Genomic DNA, 20169 nt, shown 5'->3' on the forward strand with positions numbered 1-20169 from the left:
TTCCATTGTCAGAACTCTGATTGGCACAAGAAACAGCAACACATTGGCAGCTTTCTGTAATCCCATCTGATTGGCACAAGAAACAGCAACGCATTGGCAGCTTTCTGTAATCCCAGTAGATGATAGTAGAAAATCTACTTGTTGCACTAACTGAAATAAAAACAAACAAATCATTTTTATTCACTTCATCCTTATTGCACACATGAAGTCAAGAAGGCTGGTGTTTTCTTTTGGTCACCATCCTTCTCAAGTTGAAAAGAACATCATCATTCAAAAAACATAAAAACAAAAGACATGAACAGAAAAAGGGGATATGAGAGGTGTAAAATGACCTCTAACTAATTACAAGGAGCCTTCCATGATCAACAATAGACAGGACAACTGGACAGGGACCAGCTTCTTACCCTCTTCAAGGGCACACAATTTCCCTCCATCGCGCCTTCGCAATCGGATTCGGATCGCGATATGACGATTTCATAGATCTAAGGTTGCACAAAAGGCAGGATGGATCCAAGAACCAAATCCAGTCCCCCCTTGACATCAACATCACCCTGAAAATGGCCTCTTCCCCCTCCTATCTCATCTCATCCTGATGATAATCTAAGACAGTCATCTGATTGGCTTGGAACCATTGGGTGGTCTGTGTTTTGTGTGTTTGTGTTGTATCACTGTATGTACAATTGTGCATCAATGGTGTGAGGTTCTTAGCTAGCCATGTAGTAGTGTGGGTGAAGATGAGGAGGACAAGGCCATGAGCAAGATTGCAGCCTCCTCCACTCCCATCAGGACCCTCCTTTTCTTCACCACTTGGAGGCTGCTGCTTTTGTTGCTACTGCTGCTGCTACTGTCTTTTACTGAACTTGCTGCATCACTGTGATCTTCTTGTTGCTGTTGCTGTTGCTGCCGCTGATACTGCTGCTGCTGTTGTTGATGATGATGAGGATGATGTTCTTGTTGCTGCTTCTTGTCTAGGCCTAGCTCTTGCCGCCTCTTCTTCCTGTACCGGATCCCGCACGCATTGCAAAGCGACTGCAATCAAACCAAAAAAAGAATAGTTCAGTGCTCATCCAGAGGCTTAGTTCTTTTCAGATTTTTCACCGAATTATTGAAATGGATTATTTACTCTATACTTTTTTTTCTCAAAAAGCTTTTTTCTACTGCATTGCTTAGACTACTTGTTTTAAGCTATTTATTAGATTTATTTGTCGAAATATTTAATGGTAGATAATCCGCAGCAACAATCCTCCACTCAATAATAGCCCAAGTCAAACTATGGTGCTAATAAGCACAAGCAATATCATATCAATTTTTTGGGGCAATCTATTTTATTCAGTTCTCTGAACTATATTATGGCTTGATGCTATTACCAGGACAGAGAAACAGGTATGGTGATAAGGATGCCATTAGAGAATTGACCCGAGCAATTAAAAATGGGATTAGGAGCTTGGATGGAACCAAAGAAAGCTGCCCTTTTTTTAAGCAGTTCACACTTTGGAATTTGGATTGGAGGTTAGTACTGTTGCAAGGAACAGCTCACCTAACCACCAAAATGGAATCAAACTGAATTAAAGATCCTGAAATGTTCCACAGGGCAGCTACTCAATATATGATTACGACAATCATCACCATATCTTTCTCCCTCACAGCTTAATCCAAATAAATCATCAACTTGATCATCTTGTGCCACTAAACCAAGTAAACTCATACTTAGAATAAGTCAAAAAACTTAGAATTTCAAATCTAAAAAACACTAAATAACCGCAATTTTCATGTAGTAAAACTCATCTAGAAGGTCACTATATACCACCAACAAACTCTCTTCTTTTTACTGTTTTACAAGATCACTCCATTAAGTCCAAGAATTGAACCGAAGGTTATCAAATCTAGAAGGTCACTGATGATCATGATCATGATCATGATCACGATCAACAACAGCACTGATAAAAATTCAGAGAGGCATCGATGATGAAGAAGAAGAACAAGAACGCACCCTGGGGCCGGTCGGGCCGCCGCGCCACATGGGCGTGGTGGTGGCGCCGCATTCGACGCAGCACCGCCTCCCAGCCTCCTCCTCCTCCGCCGCCGCCGCCGCCGCTGCCGCCGCGGCGATCCCGATCACCTGCAAGAACAGCAACGAAAACATCAAACCTTCCCTTCTTCTTGTTCTTCTTCTGATCAGAGAACAGAGACGATCACTGCGCCGATCACCCACCTTCTGATCGGAAGAACCCATCGATCGATCGATCGATCGGAGTGGCGCGCGCAGATGGTGGCGTGGAGGCAAGCGAAGCGGAGCTTGGCTGCGTTTCTTGAAGCGAAAGGGAGGAGAAGAGGAGAGAAGAGGAGGGAGTAGTTGTGGAGGAAGGAAGGAAAGAAAGAAAAAGAGACGATCTATACTATCCAGCAGCAGTAGGAGTGTGGAAGGAAGCCAAGCCAGCAAACGTGGTGTATAAAAGAGAGGGAGAGATGGGGATATGGGGGTGTGAGGCTGACGTGTGGGCCCTGATGGGGGCAGGTAGCCCTATCTATCTCTAGTAGTGGTGCCCTCTGCCTTATCTGCTGAAAACCGGGCATCAGTGTCTTCCTTGTGGGACCAGGATCACTGATGCAGAGTGTGTAAGTTAACCATTATATGTCATCCCATTATCCATGATCCTAATATAATACTCAATTCGTTTCATACTGCAAGACTTTCTAGCATTGTCCGTATTGATATATATGTTAATGAATCTAGATATATATATATGTTTAGATTCATTAACATTTATATGAGTACAGAGTAATTGGGGTAGTAAATCTTAGCACTTGAATTTAGATACGATGATTATAGATATATTGTGACCATTTGAGCTGCAGTCATGTAATCACCAAATCTCTTGTGGTGGGATAAATTCTTGACAAACGGAGCATATTGTTTTCAGAGAGATTTCATCGTTTCTGACCATTTTTATTCTAGTTCCAATCATGCAGATAAAAGAGTTTAAGGCGAAACACTTGGAAAGGGAAAGAAAAGAAAGTGATGATACTAATGTACGAGATATTTTGCACTGAGACCTAGTTGGGAATGTGGGAAATTCTACCTGATTAATTCTACCACCAATTTTATTATTGCAATTTGTTTTTTTGGAATCTATTAATCAAATACTCTGCAAGTTTTCGCCATAGTGCATTTATATGCTCCATCTAGATATTTAGTAGAAACACATTATTTATCATGGAAAAAAGAAAACGAACAGTATACATTACATATGCACATGGTAAATGGATACATATCCAACCTACACTTACCTGTATCCACAACACATAGTTGAGTAGTAAGAGAAGACCTAACTCAACATGAACTAAAGATGATTGAAATAAACGAGGAAAATGTGTCAAACAAGGAGCCGAAGAGAGGGAGAGAATTAGGACAGGAAGACCAAAAAGAAAAAGGAAAATGAAATGAAATGAAAGAAAGAAAAGGTCCAGCCAAATATAGATGAGTCGCTTTGGAGTCTGGAGACAAGGAACAGCTGAATAAACGGGTTGCTTCTTTACAGTCAGGAAAGGAGGAGAAAGTGAGCTTGTTCAAAAATCATGTCAACCGCAAAGCCAGTACGATTTCCAAATTTTTATTTGAAATTTAATGATTCAAGTACTAACAAGCTTTAGAGAATAAATACATAGAAATGCTGTACAAAAAAAATTAGAGAAAGGTGATACTGATTGTTGAAAAGTCCAACTATGTGGCTTAGTATTGTCTATAATTAAACAAGCCCTAAAGAAGAAAAATACTAGCACCTAACCTCTTGCCCTAGTCCACAATCACTTTTACTGACTTTAAATTACTAGCAAAGTACAACCATAAGAAGGTACTGTACTAGCAAGAGAACAATGAAAAAACTAAGAAAGGACATCCAACTAGAAACAATGGAAAGTTCTAGCCATCTAATCCTTTTGTATATCCCTATTTAATTGTACACTCCATGGAACGGCTAGGCATATGCATCATCAACCCCCATCAATTGTAAGGCCTATAATACAATTTCAGTTTTGTAGTTAAGATGAAAAAATACCAACATTGAAAAGGAAAAAAAGAAAAGAAAAGAAAGAAAAGAAGCAAAGCATTAGCACTGTTGCAACAGAACAGAGGGAACAGTCATGAAAAGATGGGGACAAAAGCAGAGAACACAGAAATGCAATGCAAAGGCAGGGCCTCTCTCCCTATCATTGTCCCAGCATGAGATTCCCTGATGAGCTCTCCTGATCTGTGTGGCTTAATCACAGCTTTAGTCAACTTCATCAACTCGTGTCATTGATGCTGTGGAAAGGAGAGCACTAGGGTTTGTCCCTCCCTGCCCTTCATCTCTTCTCCCTCTCCACTATGGAGTGTTTTGCTGCATTGCGCCGTCCGCTTTTCTCCTCTGGGATGAAGCGATTCACACCACCGTTTTCTTGACACTTCATGTTAAGTATAATAAATACTACTCCCTCTATCTATTTTTGATAGTCATATTTTCAAATCTGAGAAATCTATTTTTGAGATGCATATTTCAATCTAACAACCTATCATCTTAATGATTTTCTCCGATTTAATGTGTGACTCTTCATTCTTCCACACATGATTGGTTTCATGGGCATCGAGAAATGTAAATATTAATAAATCGCTTGTTTACGAGAAATAACTAGTAGCATGTTTAAATGAATGATAAATAGAATTACTTATCATTGATCTGTGTGCCAATATGAAATGTGACTATCAAAAATAAATGGAGGGAGTATTAAATAAGAAAGTACTACTAACCTACGTGATCTGAAATCTCAGCACAGCCATTTAGTGCGAATACAATAAATGACATAAGCAGGCTTCAAAAATTAACACATTAGTGGCCCCAAATAGTATATTTACAAACAAAAAATAATTTGTGAATAAAACTTTTTTATACGTGTTATTACTGATCTAAAAACAAACACTGAAAAATAAAGTTCAATAAAAAAACCAAAATCAACTCTAAATTTAAGACTTAAAAATTTAAATTTTGACTGATAAGTATGAGTATAACTGAAAAGATAAGGCTGTAGATAACATAGGTAGAGAAGAGTAGAGAGTGAAGAAAAATATTACACTGTGAGGTATTAACGTATATGTGTACAAGTAGACTATTAGAGATGACGTGTCTAATATTAATTAAACACTTACTCGTACATAGAGCATCAACTCTTGTACCCAATCTGCATAGGAATGATTGCACTGAGGTTAATCGGTAATCACATTCGATGTGTCGTGCTAGTGTTAACACATTGTATTTTGTACGCATACAACTTAATTTTTCAGGTCAAAGTTAAATTTGGAGTGAACATGAAAGTTGAGCAGGAAGCACAAGGGAAGAGCAACACTTGAAAGATCACATCCAATAGGAACAAGATTCCAGGAGACAGGGACCTGGGGATGACTAACCCAACACACCAAATCTCCTTCCCAGCCGCGCTAATCTGCAATGCAACCCAGTACACGATAATAAAAGAAAAAAGACTAGAAAAGCCACAGCTAGTCATCAATCAATCATCATGGAACGCCCAGCACAAGATCAGCAGAAACCGCTTCCAAACTACTCCACGGCGCCCAAACCGTCAGCCGCCTGCCCACATGGTTTCCAATTATTAGGACAGTGTGGCTGCCTTGCTGCTCCTGCTTTCTGCTTTCATGATTGCATTGGGATTGAGCTGCAATCATCGGCGGCCAACCCACGAGACATGTAGTAAGCAGCACAGGCACATCTAGTAAGATCAAAATCGCATGACTAAACAAAAGAACAAGTCTCACAGTACCAGTGCAAATCATCTCCATAGGGAAATATGAAGTGGGACAGCTCCCTTCTCTTCCTTTCTTTTATCATGTGCATATGGTTCATAACGTAATAATCATACAATCATAAACCGGGTTCCAGGGCGTAAAACTAGGAACCATCATCTTCCCTTTTACACTCCACACATGACACCAAGAACTCAACCAAAACTCATCGCCAAAATAGGCGGTCTTTTTCCCTAGGCGGTTCTCCTGAGTTTTCAGTTTTCTAGACAGAAGACAGACATAACAACATGAATCTCAAAACGACAACGACAACAACAACAGCAAGTACGCAAACAACCACCGACAAACTTTGACGCGACAAAACCATGACATTAAAAACATTACAACAACAAACCAATGAATAGACAGACCAGCATGGGACTCCACCAAAAACCCAGTTGCTATTTGATGTTTATAAGTTGTGCCAATACTCTTCTGACATGTTAATACAGCACATAGAGACTTGACAAAAACTGACACAACCATGAATAAACCCTATCTTTCAAGGTTCTCTTTACCTCAAAACAGATGATAATATAATTCATTCATGCTATATAGGAGGCAAAAGCCAACTGGTAACTCTCTCCCGACAACACCTGCGGCTCTGGACGCCCTCTCCCCCATGCTCCCACCACAGGTGAGACAGAGCCCAAGTAAATCCGACTGGATGACCTTCAAGACTGACCACTGACCAAGCTGCACCACTGGCGATGATGCAAGCCCAAGGACTGGGACTGACATTACGACTGCCTGAGACCAGACCGCCAGGACCCAACCAAGACTCCAACGACAAGACTCCCCCAACTCTGACTAGCCCCAAGCAAGTAGCTAAGGAACAGTGGTACATCATTCCAGATAGGTATCTGCATAAACAATATTTATATCGATCAGAAAACACCATCCCCATGATCAACCACAATCCTACTTAGTTTAACTGCTAAAGATAGCATACCTTCAGCCAAAGTTGAATCCACCCGATGGAACATTGGGCTGCTGGTTTCCAAAGTTGAAGCCGTTTTGAGCGTTGTCACCTGAGGGCATGGCATCATCTTCCTCCTCCAACCAGTAGGACTCGAGCATTTTAACTGCCTTCTCATATATTTCAGTGTTGTCATGGCTCTGAAGGTTCTCAATCTTCTCCAGTCCCTCAGCATCATCAATCATCTGAGCATAGGCATTGACATCCCCTGCCCCAAGGTTCTTTTCTGCCTCTCCAACCTTCAAGATGTTCTCAAGACCTTCCAAGCAAACTGTCACAATCCTGGGATCTGGGCAAACAAGCAGATCACAGAGTGGCTTGATGCAACCCTGGGCAACAAGGTACCTGGTCGACATTTCATATGTTGTGAGCAAACCATAATGACAATGAAAATTCTATAAATATTATACACAAGTAATGCAAAGAAAAAAAAAAGGCATACTTAATCTGATCATGTGTTCCACCAGAAGTGGCATTTGAGATTGCCCACGCAGCCTCTTTCTTGATGTCAAATTCAGCAGTTTGCAGCAGATGTACTAGAGGAGCAATTATGTTTGCATTGATCACAGCCTGTAGATGGACAATAGTATTTTAGCAATGTTGTAAGCAATATCGATATGATAATTCTAGCTTCAAATCACACCAACCTGAATCTGTTCCCTGTTGCCAGCAGTGATGTTTGAGATAGTCCAGCATGCTTCTTTCTTGATGCTTTTCTTATGATTGTTGGTCAAGAGGTTCAAGAGACATGGAAGAGCTTGATGATCGATGACACACTGCAGCAGCAATTGAGAGATGAACAATGAACCCAGATAACATATAAAAATCTTATGTCAATTCTTTCTTGAGAACGTAGTCAAGCAGCAATTGAGAGAGATGAACAATAAACATTGATAGCACATAAAAATCAGGTCAAGTGAAATATGAAATGCCAGTTCTCTCTTGAGAATGGAGTCAATAATGTCAACACCGATATCGTTGGCCTAGCAAATACTCCCCATGATCAATCTCATGCAAAATGTACAGAAATGTAGCAACTGCCAGTACAACAATGCACTAACAAACCATCCTTACAATATATGCATATCAAAAAGAGGGAAATATGAGCATCCATGGAGGCACTAAACCATAGGTATTGTTCATTTTGAATCACTAATCGATGGAGATAATCTTAAAATGTTTCTAAAATGATGTCCTGCTTCAACAATAACATTGCACAGTACGACACAGTACCAGTTATCAGGTGAACAGAACTATTTCATCCTCCCAACTTAGATTATCATACATACTGTGTTCCAACTCATTCAGAATTTGGTATATAACAAAAAATGCACAATTTGACATACATGGTGGTCTTGCTTTATTTTTCATGCTACATAATATTCTAACTAGCCGAATTATGTATATGTGAATAGCTAAAAAGGATACATCCTAGTTGAAAATTTTGCCACACTTCGCATAAAAAGAATTAAAGAGGAAATGATCAAGCTAATATAATAAATGAGCTGTAAATATTCTCAACACTAAATTATCAATTAGCCATAAAAATATTAGGGGAGAAAACAGAAGAATATCTATAGGGCATGCTCCCCGTACAATCCAAACACCTTCACCATTCGGCATGCTCATGGATCTAGTAGGATCAGAGAAGCTTTGCCATAACTTGACATTACAGAAGAGTACTGCAGCTATTAGCTACAGAGTTAATCATCCCAATAAAGGAGAACACACACATGAAGCAAACAGATGGCAAAATCAATTTCTGGAGACATTGCTCTTTAATCGCTGCAGCAACTAGGAATTACAGCTTTCATGTTTGTTCACAAAAGAATAATGTATAAATAGAAATGAACCAAATGAATTAATATGTTTACCTGAGTCTGCATGTCATCCCCAGTGACGATGTTACCCACCGTGCGCAAAGCTGGAATGAGCACTGAAGCCGAAGGATGCCTGAATTAAGCAACAGCAGTTCAGACTTCAACAATTTGTTATGAAATTCAGACTTCAGCATAGCGCAAGGGTTACATGAAGAGAAAAGGAGGCACTTACATGAGAAGTTCCACAAGCCTTGGGAACACTCCTGATTCTATCACAGCTTGGATCTTATCATTAGTTCCATCAGACAAATAAGAAAGAGCCCAGCAGGCATCAGTCAGGACCTCCTCGTCCTGAGAATGGATGAGGCGCTGCAGTGCAGAAAGCGCTGGTTTGACCTGCTCGAACACAAAAAATCAACAAAACCATCCTAATGATAAAAACTTAGGTCAGTGCATCAAAGTAGAAGGTAGCCCAGAATTAAACCTGCTCAAAATTAGGCTGAGGCTTCCCACGGCAGAAGTTTGACAGTGTCCATGTGGCATTCCTGAGCATTGAGAGCTTGGCGTGCTCATTAAGCTGTTGCAACAATGGGTATAACCCACCACTTGCAAGCACCAGGTCACGGCATTTTGGTGAGTCACCAGCCACATTTCCCAGAGCCCATACAGCCTGCGAAGATTTAAAAAAAAGAGAGAGAGAAATGTAACAATCTAAACATCATGCAGTACAGGTCCCTCAGGGAAATTATAATTCTTCTGTTAACTGTTGACATACCTGCTCACGGACATCCTCACTGGGGGAGCTAAGCAGTTTGACAAAGATAGGCACAGCACCAGACTCAACTACCACTTTGGTGTTATCTGATGTGCCTGATGCAATGTTAGTGAGTGCCCATGCAGCCTCAAACTGCGCAAGAAAACCCATGGGGATGGTTAGCTTTAGCAAATGGTTCCTAGTTAACACTATTAGTATATTAAATCACTGTGACTGTTGACACACCTGGAGTTGGGGATAATCCTCACGTTGGAGGAAGGCAATAAAGCGAGGCACCACCCCTGTGTTGATCACCTCCTCAATTGGAGGACTCCGCTCTACAAACATTTAAACAAATCATTACAAAGTGGCACCTTTTAACAGTCTGTTTATAGGAGTAGAATCATGCAATCAGTTATATTTCACTGGACTTTACCCAAAAAGCTACCTTAAAACGAAATAAAGCAGTTCGATTAAAAGTAAAAGAAGAGATCATGTGTAAACTAACAAGCAAACACCATCTTTATAACTACCGAAACAAGTATCCCATTGGAACCATGATTGTTCAATCAAAAGTGTACTAGACAGTGCTAACAAAGTTCCCAATCTCGAAACACCGCGATGGATTTGTATCTCTCATTCTCTCCCAATCTGCAAAGTAAACTATCATACAAGCATGTCGTGGTCATCCACAAACGAATCTAGAGCTGGCCTAGTCCTCAATAATATTAATCCCGTATAATAGAACGTCAACGAGTGATACAACAAACATCCATCCAAATCTCGCGGTCCCGAGAGAGGAGATCGAAACCTCACCGATGGAGAGCAGCTTCCGGAACTGCGTGGTGGCCTCCAGCTGCACGGCGCTGTCGTCGGACTGCACCGCCTGCACCATCGCCGGCAACCCCTCCAACTGCACACACCCACACAGGGGGTCAGAAAACCAGATCCGGAACCGCCAGATCGAGAGCCCGCCCCCCAAACCAAAAAACCGGGCCAGATCGGGACATATACAAACCTTCTGCTGGAGCGCGGAGGAGTGGGCGAGCAGCGGGGACGCCGCCGCGGCGGCTGCGGCGGCGGCGGGGAGGCCGTCGCGGCGCTTCTTCAGGAGGCTCTCCTCGCGCCGGCTCTTGCGGATCTCCACCATGTTGTCCTCCCTCCGCCTCCGCCCCTCGTCCGCGTCCACCGCCACCTTGTACCTGCTCCGCCGCACCTCCGCCCGCTCGCTCGGCCGCAGCGACATCGTCGTCGTTCGTCGTCGCCTCGAAACCCTAGCGAGTGAGAGAGATAGAGGTCGGTGGAGGCGAAGTGTGTGAGAGCGAGTCGCGCACGCACGGACGAATCGATTCGATTTCGATTTGGAATTCGATTTCGAAGCGAATTGGGGAACGGGGCGGGGGTGGGGGAGAGGAGGCAGGGTGGGGGTTTATATAGGAGGATTGGGGCGTGGGGGAGGGGGGTGGCTTGCACACAGTATCGAACGGGTGGGAAATGGTAACTTCGGTGTTTTGGGATGTTTTTTTGGTTGTGTTTAAGGGTGTTTAAGGCTTTATTAAGCTTGTCTTGGAGATTAATACTATGACTTTTTTTTTCTAAATTCAAATCGATTAGTAGATGATTTTGAGTTTTAGGTGGGATGGTTATTCTTTGGGATGTTTTATATGGTATCTCTTAATTTCATATTGCTATATTGATGACTAAGCGTGGACGAGATGTGTCGATCTATAAGCTTAGTTCACACGGACAAAAACAAAAATAGAAAATGTGTGTTTCTTATCATTGATGTATGCTAGCTGTCTTGAGATTAATGAGACTCTAAATTCGAATGTTTTAGACCTTTTTGGTATTTTTGATTGGTTATAAACCATGTAGTTCTATTTTGTTTGTATATGTTAATTCTTCTAATTAATTAATGTACAACTATTAGGTAAGATCTGGTAGTAATTCATTTTAAAAAACTTAACATTTTTATCAAATTTCTAAATTTACTTTTTAGACCCATATTTTTAGAAGAAAAGTTAGGATTGCCTTTTCTTTTTCTTCACAATGAACTATCCTTTATACTTTTCCTCAAGCTTAGACTTGATGTGTCATCACGATCTTCTCCCTATCCACAATCCTCTTGCCGCGTCAAGGACAGTAGACGCATTTGGATCTTCCTCAAAAGTTAGCATAGTTTGACAATGTGAAGTGTTCGATAGCCTCTTTAGCTTGTGCGGCTAATTTCCACCTACACAAGAAAATACGTGTTGATAAGGGAGAGCCAAAACACATATGTGTCTAGATTCATTGCTAGGATTAGTCTTTTTTTGGACATAGGAGTATTCTCTAAAGGCAGATTTGCTTCTTTTTCATTTGCTACATGATAGATGTAATTGTTAATTCTTGATCGACCGAACCAACCACATGGCCTTATCATGAGCTTGGTTTAAATGGGCTAGTTAAGCTTTGTCGAGATAACAAGCCAAGTTGACACCCTAATGCACCCATGATGTTTTCGGCCTATTTGAAGATTTGGGTATGGCAGCAATGTAAAATAATCCAAAATAAAAAATAAAAATGTAATAAAAGGTTCTAAAGTAAAATACATTAGCTGAAATAAATGTAAGATGATCCAAGCGAAGTTCATGTTCTCATATTACAGCCTCCAAATTTTGAAACAAATTAAAATAGCCGGAATTAAAATTTTAGCCCTAATAAAATTAAATGGAGCGCAGGTTTAAAAATTTAGTAGTATAATTTTTTTTTTATAAAAAAGATATTGCTCTCGTTGAGAGTCGAACTCAAGACCTCCCGCTTACTAAACGGGTGCTCTAACCAACTGAGCTACGAGAGCTAACCGACCGAATATTTCACGTATTTCAATATAATACAAATTCGCGACATACTTTACTACTAACTGGTCTACTCTGTACACGGCACGAGCAAACGACCCAAAAATGGACGCCGCCGTCGTCGCCATCGCCGGCGACGGGGACGCCGACGCCGGCCACCGCCGTCCTCTCCTCGCCTCCGCCGACGACGACGACGAGATCCGCCCCTACCCCGCATCATCCCCTTCGCCGCAGCACCCGGCGGGGGCTGAGCGGAAGCCGCGGCGGGTCGCCTCGCTCGACGTGTTCCGCGGCCTCACCGTCGCCGTGAGCCTCCTTCCTCGACCGGATTTCTCCCGACGGCGTGGTCGGGGATCCTCTCATTCTCGTGGTGACTGGGGGTTTGGTTTTTTTGGTTGGGGGCGCAGATGATGATACTGGTGGACGACGCCGGCGGGGCGTGGCCGGGGATGAACCACTCGCCGTGGCTCGGGGTGACGGTGGCCGACTTCGTCATGCCCGCCTTCCTCTTCATCATCGGCGTCTCCGCCGCCCTCGTCTTCAAGGTATACACCCCCAACCCTAGTGCCCTCTCCTGCTTACCTGACGCCCAAACCCGAATTCTGCTACTTCAAGAAAAAGCTTTGATATGTAGTACTCCATCCGTTTCAGATTATAAGTCGTCTTGACTTTGCTACAGGTTTGATCAAGTTTGTAGAAAAAAGTAATAACATTTTCAACCCAAAACAAATATATTATGAAAATATATTCAACTATTGATTTAATGAAACTAATTTGGTGTTGTAAATATTAATATATTTGTTTTCAAACTCAGTTAAAATTGGAGTAGTTTGACTTTGACCAAAGTCAAAGCGACTTATAATCTGAAACATAGGGAGTATCAAGCAAATCAAAGGAACTTTGATGTGCCTGTGACTTGTAAAAATTGGCCCGTGTGTGTTGAACCTAGGTAATTTTGGTTTGGGGAATTTGTTGAGATACCCTATTGCTGACTAAGTTTCAGAGGATTTGTGAATACTCAGTTGTTAAGCCAATGAGGTAATGAGCATATCTGCTGTGCAAATCTTCTGAAACTTTGTGAGAATATAATAGGCTACCTGATTGCAATGCCAAAAAAATTCTGCAAACCTTTATGCCACAATCTTTTTATCCTGGTTACCTTTTCTACTTTAAATCTGGTATACCTTTTTTTGTTTCCAACTTCTGTTCCAATCTGCCAAGTGATGTAAGCATATAACAAAATTTAATGCCTATGTCATTGTGCTCCATCACTTGGAATGTGTGTGATTACTCATGATGTTGGTGCTCACTGCGTGACTTAAACCACTGGCTGCTTAGTTATAGAATAACATCTGACTATTGTGGATGATGCACAACAGAAAACACCAAACAAAACAGTGGCAACTAAGAAGGCTGCAATCAGGGCCATCAAACTTTTCATCTTGGGTGTAATTTTGCAAGGTTATACTTATCCCTGTGTTTCCTTGCCAACTATACCAGCAACATTTAGCTCCATATTTTGCCATTTCTTTTGGTCGGAGTTTTTCCTTTTTAAAATTATATCTTACTTGTAGGAGGATATATTCATGGCAGACACAATTTAACTTATGGCATTGATTTGGATCATATTCGATGGCTAGGTGTGCTGCAGGTAGTGTTTAAAAACAAAAGGAGAAGCTTTATCACATTTCCTCTTCGGCTTACTGAATGTTCGAAACGTTAACTTGTTGTTATACTTCTGGTAGAGGATAGCTATTGGATACTTTCTAGCGGCAATTTCAGAGATTTGGCTTGTCAACAATATTTCAGTGGATTCAGCTATATCATTTGTGAAGAAATACTTCATGGAGTGGTTAGTTGATAAGTGTAACAATTTACTATGGAAAGTTTCAGTTTTTGTTCAGCATTTGGAATTATGTAATCCAATCATTGTTTATACATTCTGATTACATTCTATGTTCATGTAAAGTGGTATTTGCTCTACAAACGTTCCATGATATGAAATAACATGTTTAGTTGTCCATCTAAAGAATGTTATCTGCATTAGTTGATTAATAGTCCTGAATTTGGGGGAGTTTTGGTAATTCTGGTCATTTTGATTGCTCGATCTGTTCATCTGCTAGAGGGTTAGGTAACTTTTTTCTGTACAGTTAAAAAAATTACAATATTTGTAGTTTGGCTGTGCTTCATATGAGATTATAACTGAGAATTATTCTGAACTCAAGACATGGAAGATATACTAATATGGCCATACCATTTCTGACATTTGTTTATCGTTTGAAGGATCGTGGCCGTAATGATTTCAGCACTTTATGTTGGCTTGCTACTCGGCCTTTATGTTTCAAATTGGGAATTTAAAGTTCAAACTAGCAATTCAATCCTTACAATTCCAACTCCGGGCAACGAAATTGGAATGAAAATGGTAAGAAGAGAATATCCTGTTTAATCTAAACACTTTATTCTATTTGGATGGTATCCTGTGTGCTCAAGAATCGGATTGCTAGATGTACCATTTGTTTGCTTTTCATGTGATTTTGTTTCAATACTTGAAGCACATCATGATTCTGTATCTGTAGTGATATATTTGGTTGGATGAAACCTACTCAAGTTGCTGGAATGCAATATTTCAATCATGTCTAACTGAGCTTTATTCAGTAAATATACTTTGACCCCATTTATGCTGACTATTTTCCTTTTGACAAAAATGTTTTGATTGGGTGACAGACCCTTTTCGTATTTACACAGTTATATTTTTCAAAACTAGTTGATATGTTTGGTGACATTTTAAGATACATGAATTCATGGCCATCATATTTGTCCCATTGTTTCGTTCTCAGATGATTATCCAGAATTGATTTACCAGGAATAACCCAAGTCTTGATAAAAAAAATACTGGATCAGGCCATTACTGCTTCCTGGCAAAGACTGGGGAAAAGAATTCCTGAACGGTTGCTAACTAAAACTCAACTTCAACCGAATTTTAATTGAAGAAGGTTCCTAGTTGGTTACCCTGGATTCAGGAATTCAAAATTGAATTGAATTTAGTATGTATATTAAGAAAATATCAGATTTTGTAAATCCTGATTCGTACAGTACTTCTGGAACCAGAACTCCAGAAGTTACTGGTGGATATGAAACCTTATGTTCAGATCAGATAAGTCAGCTTATCCAGTGTTGAGAGCTAGGTGTCGTGGAGTTTTTACTTGTGGGTTCCTTTACAGCATTTTGTGGTCCTAATCACCATATCTACCTTGTTGCAGTTACTAACCTGTTTAGTATGTATATTAAGAAAATATCGGATTTTGTATATCCTTATTCATAAAGTATTTCTGGAACCAAAACTCCATAAGTTACTGGTGGATATGAAACCTAGGTTGAATAACTGGTCAATTCATCCAGTGTTTGAAAGCTAATTGCTGTGGAGTCTTTACCTGTGGCTGTGGGTTCCTTTACAGCTTTTTGTGGTCCTAATCATCATATCTACATCGTTGCAGTTACTAACCTGTTTTGCTGGTTTTGTTTTTGGTGTTTCAGATCCAGTGTGGAGTTAGAGGTAGTCTTGGGCCACCTTGCAATGCAGTTGGATTTGTAGATCGAGTTTTACTTGGTGAAAATCACCTGTACAAGAACCCAGTCTATAAAAGGACTAAGGTCTTTTTTTCCTTAAGCAAACACATGATATTGATCTTTTCCCGATTCACTTGGATATCAAATAGCCATGTTCTTATAGGATACCAATTTGAAAAATACGCAAGATTAAATTCCTTTTATTTGCTCCATAGGAATGCAGTGTTAACTCTCCTGATTATGGACCACTTCCTCCAAATGCACCAGACTGGTGCCTGGCTCCATTTGATCCCGAGGGTTTGCTAAGGTGGTTATTTATATCTTTTATTTTTATTATTTGGTTCTTAAAATAATTGTACAACCGATTCAATCCTCAATTGACCTGACCAATGTTTATCAATTGAACCTTCCCATTTCCTGTAGGCAAACCAGAAAATAACCTCCCTTATTGGCTTTTACAGTACATTGATGGCTGCAGTGACTTGCTTTGTTGGATTGCATTTTGGACATGTTTTGGTTCATTGCAAGGTAGTGCCCATGAACTGCATACCTCCCTTTTAGAATCTCTTGAACCTTGAGCAAAATGGAATTTAAAAACACAATGATATTTCCAGACTTCTCTAACCTTTGCTTCTACCACAGGATCATTCACCTCGAATGCTATTATGGCTACTAGCTTCCACTGTGTTAACAGTCTCAGGATTTCTACTTCAGTTATTAGGTAATTATGTGTTTCGTGAGACTGCTGGCATTCAGCAATTTGTTGTTTTAATCAGAGCTTCCATTCCTCAATCTGATTCATGCATGTTTTGGTCATTAGGCATGCCTTTCAGCAAGCCTTTGTACACGGTGAGCTATATGCTACTAACCGGTGGCGTATCTGGATTCCTGCTGTTGTTGCTATACTACATTGTAAGTTTGAGTGCTCGAACAATCTCTGGAAACCGTACTGTGGGATAGTATGGTATCACTATATATGTAATCTTAATGACGGTTGATGTACCCATGTTAGTTTGTGGAAGCTTTACCTTTTCTGTTCGAACAAACTGTTATGAAGGCAGATAATATTACCTCATTAGTGGATTCTGATTCACAGAGCCTCTTTTTGTCATGCAGGTTGATGTCATCAATATCAAGAAGCCGTTCATCCTATTCCAGTGGATGGGCATGAACGCGCTTATAGTGTATGTTCTTGCTGCTTGTGAGATCTTCCCTACACTTGTGCAAGGGTTCTATTGGAGATCACCTGAAAACAACCTGGTAAGCAACTTGCTGTGCTGTGCATCCTACCATATATGGGGTGGATTCTTTCATAGATGCAATATTTACTCAAGAATACCAAATTCCTCTTTTCCTGGAGCAATAACCTTACATGTTAGCTAACAGAAAATGATCTTGCAAAGCTCTACTACCTCTAGAGACTTGATTGATAGCGCGGAAAATTCTCCTTTTTATTTCAGGTGGATTTGACTGAATCTCTGCTTCAGACAATCTTCCACTCCAAACGCTGGGGAACCTTGGCGTTCGTCGTCTTGGAGATCATCTTCTGGTGCCTGGCTGCTTGTTTCCTCCACATGAAAGGCATATACTTGAAACTGTAGCTGTAGAGCCATTCATTTCCCTGCAAAAAAACATTTTCTGCAGAAAATGTTCTTTTTTGGCCCAAGCAAGGGCCTTCCTTGTAAATCTTCTGAAACAATTCTCTGTAAATGCACTTCCTCCATTTGTACACTGCAACTGAATTGATCGCCCTGATGTATCATTTTGTAAATTCAATGCGTGGATTTAATTGTAAATTGGTCCTTCTCTCCCCTATGTCTAAAAATCCAAGGAACAAAGTTAGTTTTAAAACCAAAGTTCGAGACACTATTTTTGTTGAAATTAAGCAGAACAAAATCATTTTGCAAAGGCAGGACATAACAGTGCGGGCTTACATTTATTGGACATCCTAAAGGCTGCCTTTGTTTGCCATTGTTGCTTTGTGCTTATTGTTTAAGTTATTGTGAAAATAAAAAAAAAACTTATAATCATTTTAGCTTGTTTGCATATTGTTTGATGAAAACAAAACAACGAACACACAGGAAAATAGGAAAACCCTGTATTTTATTAATCACGATTCATTAACATGAATGTTTACAAATACATGAGGGCTCCCGTAGGAGTTCGCCTTTTGCCTTCGCGAGGAATACTTAATGGAAAGGTATGCTGACTGGAGATTGCGTGTAGTCCGCTGATTCCCGGTGCCTAGCAATGAGGCGGCCGGTTAATTACATCCATGGGACGAGCCTATGGAATACCTCCGATTAAGCTGCGCTTGTCATCGTCGTCTTCAAAATTAATCGCTCGCCGAAGGTTGAGGTTGGTGCAAAGATTTAATGATAACTGTGATATAGGTGGCTTTGTTTTTCCGAAACCTGGTCACAATATATTATCACCATGTCCATACATGAATCAGGTATCATAATAAAGGGGATGACTTTTGCTTCGTCGGTACCCAGTCATATATGCCGGCCTTTATTAGATGTGGATATATCATTACTTTTGCCTCGTCGGAACCTAGTAACGTGTATCCGTTCCTATCTGTTTGGACATGTTAATAATATCATGACACCGGCCTCGTAAATACTCGGCCATAATTTTTATCTTCAAAAGATCACGAATAGCTCCCATGCGTGTGCATGGTAGCAAAATATATTTTGTAAAAACACCGCTTAGATTGTCCAATCACCAATGAAAGTTGGACATATCTAGCGCCGTTGTTATCGGTATCATAGTAACAAATAGATGATTAAATCTCCAATGAGGGTCGGACATCTAGTTTTGAGCATAGAAAATATCAAATAGTATTCGGATAATCCGATCGCCAATGAGGACCGGACCAGCCTTATACCATTGATTGTATAAATGGAGTTTGATGATAACCGTGTTTCGGCTCTCATTGATCTGGCTTTAATCATCAAGATCAAGATAGATTAAGAACACGCAGATGTTCCGATCGCCAATAAAGACCAAGCATCTATTGTGTTTAATCTAGAAAATTAATATTTATTCAATATGCTCACCATCCAGCGCAAATATCCTGAATGGCGGCATGTTGTCGATAAATGAATCGACTTGATGAAGGATGCCGGCTGCGGTGTTTAATTCTCTCCGCAGCGGCGCCGGTTTGCTATCACCGGCCGGCTTCAATCTCCTCTCCTGATTTTCCTAATCTACTAAGAGGAATGGGATAAATGAAAATGGTGGTTGGGTGTCTCCTGTAGCGTCGTCAGCGTCCCCGGCTCCAGATGGGGTCTACTCCTTATATAGGCAGCGGCGGCGGAAACGGCTTCCGAATTTCCAGCGCCCCGTGCTAATCTTCGTGATAAGCCGACGCAGAGACGAGCAGATCCGTCGACGTGTACTGCAGTCTGGAGATTGCAGTCTGGAGATAATTATGTGATTAACATGTCTAATGACAGTGGGCCCCATATGTTTAATCGCCACAACCAATGACCATGCATGCTCGTAGTAACAATAGCACTTGCTTATTTATTTTGTTTTAATAGCTTTAATCTTTTTGAATCGTACATCGGGTTTAAAATCCATTTGAACCATTACTTTCTATTCGAATTATACAACAAAACGAGTCCAATATCGAATATATTCAGACACCGTGATATTTAAAATTTCTAGGCTCACATGTCATATAGACACGTCTCGTATATATTTAATAAAGTTAGGTGGCAGATAATATTTTCGTACAAAATTAAATGCCCAATTTTTTTTGCACAAAAACTCATCAAACACATATTAGATGGGTAAAATATGCTATCTGGCTGTCATGTCTTTTCCAATTGTGTCATATTTTTAACATTTACTAATGGGCCCAATAATATAATATTTTGTAACATAAATTAAAAGTAATTTGCCCGACAGCTAAATATCAAAAAGCTATTACATTACACCAAACGAGATTATCGTAATCCTCAAACCCCTTAAAAATCAGCGACAGATACGATAGTTGGAGAAAAGGCAATAGAAAAACAGCCTTTTAGCCAGCTCCACTACCACCACTATGAACTCCAATATGACGGTGGCACCATCAACGACGACTCACCCCAGCTAGCTTCAAAAGTCCAAGGATTTAGATAAGAGATGATATGAAAATAAAAATAAAAACTCAGAGTAGATGGGAAGAATTTTATTTAAATTTTTTTTTTCACTTCCAATATAGTTACTTCAATTATAAAAAAAGAGTGACATTTCCAACAAATAGCCACGAGTAAAATTAAATCAGAATTGCTTTGCAGCCACCTTACCAACTACTCGCTATGTTCTCTATGTTCACTTTATAAGGCGTACTTTCATTTTAGAAAGTCCTTATAACTAAATTTTGACGT

The 20169-nt window shown here is 40.3% G+C and overlaps 3 protein-coding genes and 1 non-coding gene across 4 annotated transcripts; 1 reads left to right on the top strand and 3 right to left on the bottom strand.

Annotated features, from left to right (window-relative positions):
• Positions 1–154: 154 nt before the first annotated feature.
• LOC127773508 (GATA transcription factor 23-like) lies at positions 155–2411 on the bottom strand. The gene is made up of 3 exons (XM_052299592.1): positions 2213–2411; positions 1991–2119; positions 155–1029 (listed from the first exon to the last, which is right to left on the bottom strand). The coding sequence occupies exons 1-3, from the start codon at positions 2231–2233 to the stop codon at positions 709–711; spliced, it is 471 nt and encodes a 156-aa protein (XP_052155552.1). The 5' UTR covers positions 2234–2411; the 3' UTR covers positions 155–708.
• A 4133-nt stretch (positions 2412–6544) lies between these two features.
• On the bottom strand, positions 6545–10784 carry LOC127773442 (importin subunit alpha-1b). The gene is made up of 11 exons (XM_052299498.1): positions 10402–10784; positions 10200–10296; positions 9630–9721; positions 9405–9536; positions 9114–9299; positions 8862–9025; positions 8684–8762; positions 7457–7585; positions 7252–7379; positions 6783–7154; positions 6545–6693 (listed from the first exon to the last, which is right to left on the bottom strand). The coding sequence occupies exons 1-10, from the start codon at positions 10627–10629 to the stop codon at positions 6785–6787; spliced, it is 1605 nt and encodes a 534-aa protein (XP_052155458.1). The 5' UTR covers positions 10630–10784; the 3' UTR covers positions 6545–6693; positions 6783–6784.
• Positions 10785–12148: 1364 nt separating this feature from the next.
• On the bottom strand, positions 12149–12222 carry TRNAT-AGU (transfer RNA threonine (anticodon AGU)). The gene has a single exon. It is a non-coding gene; the product is annotated as a tRNA-Thr (tRNA).
• Positions 12223–12292: 70 nt separating this feature from the next.
• Positions 12293–17563, top strand: LOC127775125 (uncharacterized). The gene is made up of 13 exons (XM_052301436.1): positions 12293–12526; positions 12628–12765; positions 13600–13681; positions 13795–13871; positions 13966–14072; positions 14504–14642; positions 15755–15871; positions 16003–16094; positions 16249–16315; positions 16430–16508; positions 16608–16699; positions 16904–17047; positions 17248–17563. Exons 1-13 carry the CDS (start codon positions 12326–12328, stop codon positions 17386–17388), a joined length of 1476 nt encoding a protein of 491 aa, XP_052157396.1. The 5' UTR covers positions 12293–12325; the 3' UTR covers positions 17389–17563.
• Positions 17564–20169: the final 2606 nt, after the last annotated feature.

This window comes from Oryza glaberrima, chromosome 5 (genome assembly GCF_000147395.1).
Source record: "Oryza glaberrima chromosome 5, OglaRS2, whole genome shotgun sequence".
NCBI classification, from domain to species: domain Eukaryota; kingdom Viridiplantae; phylum Streptophyta; class Magnoliopsida; order Poales; family Poaceae; genus Oryza; species Oryza glaberrima.

Excerpts from the sequence above, each read along its gene's own strand:
- LOC127773508 (XM_052299592.1), bottom strand. The coding sequence starts at position 2,233 with ATGGGTTCTTCCGATCAGAAG. Across the intron at positions 2,120-2,212 it reads TGGGTTCTTCCGATCAGAAG|GTGATCGGGATCGCCGCGGC; the intron begins GTGGGTGATCGG and ends CTGTTCTTGCAG. Across the intron at positions 1,030-1,990 it reads GCGGCCCGACCGGCCCCAGG|TCGCTTTGCAATGCGTGCGG; the intron begins GTGCGTTCTTGT and ends GTTTGATTGCAG.
- LOC127773442 (XM_052299498.1), bottom strand. The coding sequence starts at position 10,629 with ATGTCGCTGCGGCCGAGCGAGCGGGCGGAGGTGCGGCGGAGCAGGTAC. Across the intron at positions 8,763-8,861 it reads AGGCTTGTGGAACTTCTCAT|GCATCCTTCGGCTTCAGTGC; the intron begins GTAAGTGCCTCC and ends TGCTTAATTCAG. Across the intron at positions 7,155-7,251 it reads GGAACACATGATCAGATTAA|GTACCTTGTTGCCCAGGGTT; the intron begins GTATGCCTTTTT and ends AATGTCGACCAG.
- LOC127775125 (XM_052301436.1), top strand. The coding sequence starts at position 12,326 with ATGGACGCCGCCGTCGTCGCCATCGCCGGCGACGGGGACGCCGACGCC. Across the intron at positions 14,643-15,754 it reads ACGAAATTGGAATGAAAATG|ATCCAGTGTGGAGTTAGAGG; the intron begins GTAAGAAGAGAA and ends TTGGTGTTTCAG. Across the intron at positions 15,872-16,002 it reads CAGTCTATAAAAGGACTAAG|GAATGCAGTGTTAACTCTCC; the intron begins GTCTTTTTTTCC and ends TTTGCTCCATAG.